General features: G+C 48.9%; 1 protein-coding gene and 1 long non-coding RNA gene across 4 annotated transcripts in view; one reads left to right on the top strand and one right to left on the bottom strand.

Annotated features, from left to right (window-relative positions):
* Positions 1-683: 683 nt before the first annotated feature.
* Positions 684-7,914, bottom strand: part of SPRED2 (sprouty related EVH1 domain containing 2) — a 124,005-nt gene continuing 116,774 nt past the window's right edge. For both annotated transcript variants that reach the window (XM_030877401.3, XM_030877402.2), the window contains 2 exons: positions 6,410-6,559; positions 684-3,952 (listed from right to left, as the gene is read on the bottom strand). In XM_030877401.3, coding sequence (XP_030733261.1) covers positions 3,287-3,952; positions 6,410-6,559 — 816 coding nt within the window. In that variant the 3' untranslated portion in view covers positions 684-3,286. The remainder of the gene's footprint in view (positions 3,953-6,409; positions 6,560-7,914) is intronic.
* On the top strand, positions 2,670-7,905 carry LOC138842915 (uncharacterized). Of its 2 annotated transcripts, none has more exons than XR_011377899.1 (4): positions 2,670-3,051; positions 4,432-4,470; positions 5,766-5,844; positions 7,803-7,905. It is a non-coding gene; the product is annotated as an uncharacterized lncRNA (long non-coding RNA). The 2 variants fall into 2 exon arrangements; XR_011377900.1 differs by lacking the exon at positions 7,803-7,905 and adding an exon at positions 6,104-6,219.

Raw genomic sequence — 7,914 nt, 5'->3', positions numbered from 1 at the left:
TCTAATTCCCAGCATCTCCTGTTGCTTTTCACCTTTGCCAGTGGTTTGGAAAAGTCACCCTTTTTGGCAAGAGTCAAGACTAATGTGAAGGGACCCCTCTGCACATCTCTTTTTAAGGCCCCTACTTGGTTCTCTAGAGAAGAAGCTGAAATTTTCTTCTGTTACCCTTAAAGGACTCCACACTTTGTCACTGTAACATTTGCGTATCCAAAGATCCCATTTGGAACTGAAAGTGGGCCAAATATCACTAAAATCCAACCGCTCTGAGGAGACCAAGGATCTTGGAGTTTTAACAGTTGTGTTCTGTGAGAAACTATCTTCCAAACTCCACACAAACACACTCTTAAGGTTCAGCAGGAGTCAGTGGGAAACAACCCAGAGGAAGTACAGCGGCTCCCTCCGTGGAGCACGCTTGGGGGAAGCCAGGCCGAGGAAGAGGGGGTGTTCCCTGGGCGGTGATACAGCATTCTTTTCACTTGAGGCATCTGAGCCCAAGGAGCTGCAGTCTCCCCCGGGGAATATGACATAACCAGAGGCGGGAAGGGCCTCAAAAACAGACCGGTGTCCACACATCCTCCTCAAAAGGAAACCCCTTCCCATCCTGTGTGCGAGAGCTCCCACGTCCGCAGAGGCTCGAACGCCACCGTCTCCAGACAAACATCCCAAAGCCAGCGATCTCATAGGATGTGTTTATATTTACACGGTACATTTTAAAGCAATGGCTACATTGGTCATACATATTAGAAACCATAAAAAAAAGTTAAGAACTAAAATGTACATCATACACTTGTATATATATTTTTTACACAGAGGTAAAAAGGCTTATTATAAAAAAATCAATACAACGGGGTTTTTAGTATACAGGTAAAGAATGAATTATGCTTCAGGCACTTTAATTTGTTAATGTGAGCAAATAGCTTGGTGGTTTTTTTTGGGGGGGGTGGGGGGGAGGTTCGGGGAAAGCTTCCAAACAAACTCTTTTGGTTAATGTTTTGTTACCACAGATACAAAAATAAAATCTGAATAATTTCTCTTAGGTGGTTGACATCAGTATGGCAAAGCTGACTGGGAAAATACTACACACTGTTCGGCTGCAGTGTGGCAATTAGAGAGAGACGTATTTACATAAATGTCCCCATGGCTGTCCTTGTACCTTCTACAAAAACCAAAAAGGATACGCGGAGTAAGAGTCACTAGCGTTAACTCTTCGAAGGGGTGGAAAAGGACAAGGGGTAAAGGAAGATAGAAACAGATAATGAATAAACAGAGGGCAAACAAAAGCGTCTGGGATAGGTATATTCTTACTGAAATAAATAGGGACGCTTGAACTGAGGTCTAACAAAACATACATTAGTGTTGTGCTTTGTAGAGAGGAGACCTTGAGAAAGACCCTGAGAAAATGCCTCAGGACGGGGGAGAAGATGGTCTTTCGACAGCATTTGGAGGCTGGCTGAAGGTTTCTAGATGTTCTCCAGGCTGGGAAGTGGCTCTTTTCTTGCATCACCAGATTAACAGCTCTCTGCTCCTTTCCCAAACTGGAAGACCCAAACCAGTCACTTCGACAAATGAAAACGTCTACCAACAAACTCATAAGCACACTGGGTATTTACATCGGTGATCTGATAAAGAACTGCAAAGGGCTCTCAGGTGAGCTGAAAACATTCCCAGGAAGGTAAGTGTGGCTAGCACTTTCCCAATATGATTGGCAGACTAGAAAAAAAAGTCCCTTTCCTTGGAGACTGATGTCCTGTGTGCAATTGAGAAGGGATGGGGGGAGTGGGGAGAGAGGAAGGAGGCCATGCACTCAGCTGGCAATAATCACAGGAAGATCATGGTGGGAAGAGCCAGCGCTGACAAGCCTGTCCGCTACGGTCTCCACGGCGTTCTGATTGTACTATGCTAGGTACAGGTAACCACTCTTCACTTTTCTTCTTTCTGCAATAACATTTGGCATTCCTTGCAATATATTAGAAAAATACTCTTTTCCAGCTAATTAGAAGCCTCCTACGTGGCAAGGCGACAGGTGGACCCAGCCTGCTGACCTAACCATCCGTGCACCCAAAGTGGCAAGTTTGGGTTTGCAGGAGAAAGACACTTAGGCATCGGAAGGGTTTTTACATATGGCCTTGTTTTTTCCCAAGTGTAAACGAAGAATTTGGTGACGTGAAATTGAGTCCAAAATGAAAACAAAAACACAAACCCATGAACAAAATGCAACCCACCACTCTTCAAATTGATGACATTTAAAATTTCCCCCAGTTAATAGAAAATAGCCACTGGGGGGAAAAAAGCTCCCATAAGTTTTATTTACAACCTTTAGCGTTTCTCAACTGGACCGTGTTCGGGAGAACACTGGCTTGGTTTGAAGAGACTATTTGGTTTGCAAAACAATGAGCAAAATTCCTTACTTCATTAGCGGTTTCTTCTGATATTGCTAAATTTTTACAAGTGGCGGTGACATAATTTTAAAAAGTTCTCCTTTAGGGGTAACCAGGGAGGCTCGGAGAAACCTGGAATCCCCTTTCTAGCCCTGGTCTGAGAGGATGCGATGCAGTTTAAAGAATTTTCCTGATTCTCGCAAGTTAATCTGAAGTTAAGGCTCAGTTCTCAGTCATTTTACGAGAGAATGTTTTGCATCAGTGAGTAACTGACCGACTTTTTTGGGGGGAGGGGTGTGGAGACAGAAGATGATGATGGGCTCAAGGGAGAAACTGCAGCTTACATGGGAAGTTTGGCTTTAGAAAAGTTAAAGCGATCTCGTTTTGTGGTAGAAGTTTGTTAACTAGCTCACCTCCTATACATAATCACTGACTGCAGGTTAAAATACATCTGGCAGGGTTTCATCATTCTGACATTCCATTTCCACAGGAACCTGAGGAAGCAAACTCGTCAGCCACAGGCAAGCTCAACCAAGAGAAAGATGGTCTTCGGAGCTCCTGGAAAAACCAACGACAAAACCCACCCAAAAATCAGCAGTTCCCACTGAAGGTGCCTTGGAACTGGAAGAGGTGGGCAGGAAGGACATGAAATCAACACCTGGATGATGAGACGGTTAGCTTGATTACAGATTGTTAATAATACACGAGGGTCTACGCGGCGGTTCCTCGCCTTAGAACACTGTGTGCGCACACGTGGGTGAGACTGATGCAGGGGTGCAGAGTCCACCAGGCAGGTTCCCCAGGCTGGAACGGCGCCTTGGGTACCCAGGAGCGGGCAGAGATGAGAGGATGGAGGAGACAAGTCCCCTTGGGGCTGTGGATGGAGGGCGGTGGGGAGGGAAACTGAGTCACACAGCTGCTTTGTGCTTCCCGCCACAGCACCTGCACATCACTCCGCAGTGGTAGCAGGCCCGCAGGGGCAGGTAACAGCACATACAGGGGGCCAAGAAAGACAAGGCGATAAGGGCCATCCACCGGAGGCAAAACTTCTCGTCGCTAGTATCGCACGAGCACGGGTCTGTATAGTCCCCCTCGGGGTCTGACATACAGTGATAGAGCATGCTGTCCGCACACCACATACAGCTCACCCGGCGGATGCAAGTTCTCACGGAGTCGGGCGCGTCCTGACAGTGGCCCCTCCGGTTATCCTCGTGGTTGAACATGTCGCGGCAGTACTCGCACCGAGAGCGCTCCCCGTCCTCTTTCCGCCGCCGGGACTTGCCCCGGGAGGGCTGGGTCTTGATCACGCTGCCTCCGCGCCCTTTAGGGTCCTCGCCGAGGCCAAAGTCTGAGGAGTCCACGTAGGGGTAGTTGTAGTCGTGCTTGGGGACCTCGCCCTTGGCGAAGCGCACGTAGGAGTCCGCGTCCTCCGAGGGGTCCAGATATTTGCCCCTCACTGGCGCGTGCCGGTAATCCTCGTAGCCCGTCATCCAGATCTTCTCCCGGGGGTTGATGCGCACGATCTCCTCGTCGTCGTCCGGGAAGCTCACCTGGCGGTAGGGCCTTGGCATCGGCTGCCCCAGGAAAAAGGAGGCGTTACTTCATAGCAGTGGCAAAACAAACCTCCGATATGCATCTTTCACCTTGGCAAAGGCATTGCTTCAAGGAACTGACCCATCCTGTAATTACTGAACAGCTTGTGGGTCAAAGATGTATTTCAAATTGTGAGTCCCAATCCCTTCCTGGGTCAGGAAGTCAATTTAATGGGTGGAGACCAGCATTTCCCCCCTTTCTGTTGCAGTATTACCATATATGGGGGGGAAGTATACACAGCGTAAGAGTAAAGTGAATTTTCAGAAGCTGGACATGCCCAGATCAGAAAGCAGAACTTGAGGCCTCCCTAGAATATCCTCAACCTCCCTTCTGTGACCCCCACCCCTAAGGTAAGGAACAGTGACCCCTAAGGAACATTGATTTCTAACAGCTTAGATTAGTTTCACCTGTTTTTGTACAGCATGCTCTCTTTTTTAAGACTGGTTTCTTTTTTGTTCAGAGAAACAGCAGAACACTGGAGTGCACTGCATGTTACAAGGTAAGTACCCTTGTTACCTCTGTGTACATAACATGTGCCCACTGGGCCATGATATAAAACGCATGTGTCACTGTGGGTCATGTGCAAAACAGCAAACTATGAGGCTCAGAAGTACCTTGTAATCTGGCTGGGAAGATAAGATGTTGAGATATGCAAAGGGTAAGAGTACAGGCTCCAGAGGCTAACTGTGTTTGAATCCTGCCAGGATCTCACAGGTGGTGAGCAGCAGAGCTGGAATCTGAGCCCAGGATGGCCCAACCCAGGGCCACACCCTCTAGCCTTCAAACCCAACCTGCATCCCTTAGGGAGGAATAGTCATCTCTGCAGGTTGTCCCGTTACAGTTTGCATCAGTGCCTTGTCCAGAGGAGCAGGTGCTGAATACATAGTTATTGAGTTGATGCAGGTAAGCCTGCCTTGCACAGGGCATCCCAGTTGTGGCAAACAATGAGATTTTCCACCTTCGACGCCCTTTGAGCGCGAAGGCTTTTTTGTACGGGGGCCTCTCACTGCTGCGGCCTCTCCCGCCGCAGAACACAGGCTCCGGACATGCAGGCCCAGTGGCCATGACTCACGGGCCCAGCCGCTCCGCGGCATGTGGGATCTTCCCGGACCAGGTCACAATCCCGTGTCCCCTGCATCAGCAGGCGGACTCTCAACCACTGCGCCACCAGGGAAGCCCCGAGCATGAAGGCTTTTTAAGGGATGAGGAGCATGGCTCTGAGCAAACCCACTGGAGTGGAATTCGGACCATGAAATTTACCAGCAAGTCGCTAAGCCTCAGACTTGGTTTCCCTGACGAGCAAACTGCATAGGGCTACTGAAAGAATGAGAGAAAGAATCTGTGCGGTGTCAGCATAGGGCCGGTCACACAGGATGTGCTTGGTACCTGTTGCCAATATTGTCATTATAATATTGTCCTAGAATTTATCACATGGTGATTAGCTTTACTCATCACTTCCCACCAGAGCAAGGGCCACGTCTCACAGGCTCTGATTTGCCCTAATTCCTGCCAGATTCTTCATGTCAGAGTTTCCCCAACTTTGGAAAATCACAATCCTTCATTATTTCAAAACAAATCTTGGGAGCTGACACAGACTTTGCTAATAATTTATTTTGCAAAGTAAGGAGAATCAAAAAGTCAATTCCCATCTATTGCTCCCATAATGTGATTTTAAAAAAGAACTTTTAATGCCAAAAATATTAGGAAGCACACACAGTAAAATGGATTTTGAAAAAAGTTCTATAAATCTATGTTATAAAACCTCAGTGCCTCATGCTTTTTCTCTTTTCAAAGCAGACTGGTGGCCACATCACCCACGTGGGCACCCGCCCACACCCCAGTTTGAGAACCTGCTCCGAAAAACGGCCGCTTGGTAAATATTTGTTGAATTACTGAATTCCAGCTACAGCTCCCCAAGCAAGCCTGGGCCTGCAGCCCGCGATGCCAGGGTGCTCAAGCCAAGTGTACAGTATTCTGTGGTCCCAATCGCAGTCCTGTGCTTTCACACAAAGCCGGGAGGCCCTTTGGACACAGGAACGCATAGTGTTAGCGTATGCTAATGCACAGTATGCTACCAGGAGGTAGCATAGTGTCCTGCGTGAGCGGAGACCTGCATTTGCATCTTGTTCCAGCAGGGACTCTGTCTCCCTAAGCCTCGAGCGTCCCCATCTCTCAACTGGGGATGCGGAGACCTGCTTGTGGGTGATTTGTGAGGATTAAAGGAGATAAAGCACATGAAGGGCTTGGCGAGGTGCCCGGCGCACAGAAGACTGCGTTGAGGGTGAGTCGCCTGCACCACCTCCAATATGGGGGCGGAGGTACTAAGTAGGAGAATAGGCCTAGGCTCTGGCGTGTGGCTGAACGCCAGGGGAAGGAGGCTGTTCCGGGATCAGGAGCCGCCCACCCCATGACCCCCCAGGAACGAGACCGCCACTCACCTGTTCGAGGTGATAGTGGTCCGTGGGGTATGGGTCGTGGAGGTGGCCCAGGGTATAAATCCTCCGGTGCTCACAGGACGTGGGGGAGGAGACTGTGCGAGGAGGTTGTTCCCTCTTCTGAGACGAATTAGAAGAACTGTCTGTAGCTGTCTGTGTAGAAGGAGATAGCCGTGAGTTAATTAAAAAAACAAAAACCAAACCCGCACAAAAACCTAACACACCGTCTACGCACACTGGTGGCGTCTCGCTGGATTCCCCAGAATCTTGAGTTTATCCTGGCTCTGGGAGGCCGGAGGACCCCTGAAGGGCCAGGTTGTTTAAACACGGCGGGCAGAGAAACCCAGCCACAGACCCTGGAAAGCTGGGTTTGTTTTCTCAAACTGTGGGAGCAGTGACCGGCTTTGGGGAAGGGCTCACCGCACCAGGCCTGCTGCTGGTGCGCTCCAGCTGGATCAAGAATGGTCACCTGTTTGTGGCCCTGGCTGCGAGGTCCTCGGGTAAGCAGAGGAGATGCAAACAGGCAAGAATCAAACCCATATGTTCCTTTGTGGGGCTAATCCCAGCCTGGGGACGTCTCAGAGATGAAGGATACCTCAGGGGTATCATAGGCACTGGCTTTCCAGGAAGAAATTTTGTAATCTTCGGCTCGGAGGCAAGCCTGGGGGGGGGTCACCATCTCTGGAGAGGGAGAGCAGAGCTGTTTTCCCAGTAGAGGCGACGAGTTCAGATTGGAGCCTGCATGATGGTGTCTTAGGAAGGTGATCAGCTATCAGAATGGACTGTGGCTGTGGACAGAGCATAGGCCCTCTCGCCTCCCTGTATGCCCACCACCTAAGTGCTCCATGCTCCCCGGTGACCCCAGGTGACGGTCTCATAAAGACTTTTGTCAAGTACAGCTGACAACTGCCTTTAAAACCAGGGCCCCTCAGAATTCTCACTACACCTCTACTTCCTTAGAGTGATGGACCCCACCCGCCCCTTTTTTTCCCGCAAATAAATGCAAAGGTTTTCCTTGATATCTAGGTGTCCTGTTTCTGGTAAATATCTAGGAACTCCTCCTTTGCTGTTGCTTCTCACTCTTATATTCCCCTTATCGTATTTGCTTATTTATCTCCTTTTATTTTCCTGTTTTTTGTTCGTGTCATAGATCCTCCAAAGAGCAAGGTAAGGTTGAAACAAATAGACTTATAAAAGTTATCCCCCCCCATTTATAAAGTAATAAATGCTTAGAAAAATGGGAGTATAAGTATCCAGGAAAAAGAAAAGACACCCATATTTCCATCATGCAGCACAACTGATGTTAATTTTTAAAACCTGGTGGACACGTGCAGCATGCCTTGGGAAACCCAAGCCTCCTGGATTTTTCTTTGATTGTTTGGTTCATGTGCTGCAGGGCTGATGCTGTTTCCAGTTCCACAATCCAGTGACTAATTCAGATATGGACACCCACACAGTCCTCCCTGAGGCAATATGGAGAGATTTCTGATGGAGAGGTCAGAAAAGAT

This window comes from Globicephala melas, chromosome 12 (genome assembly GCF_963455315.2).
Source record: "Globicephala melas chromosome 12, mGloMel1.2, whole genome shotgun sequence".
NCBI lineage: Eukaryota > Metazoa > Chordata > Mammalia > Artiodactyla > Delphinidae > Globicephala > Globicephala melas.
Note: the sequence above shows the minus strand (reverse complement) of the source record. Positions and strands in the feature narration are given on the sequence as shown.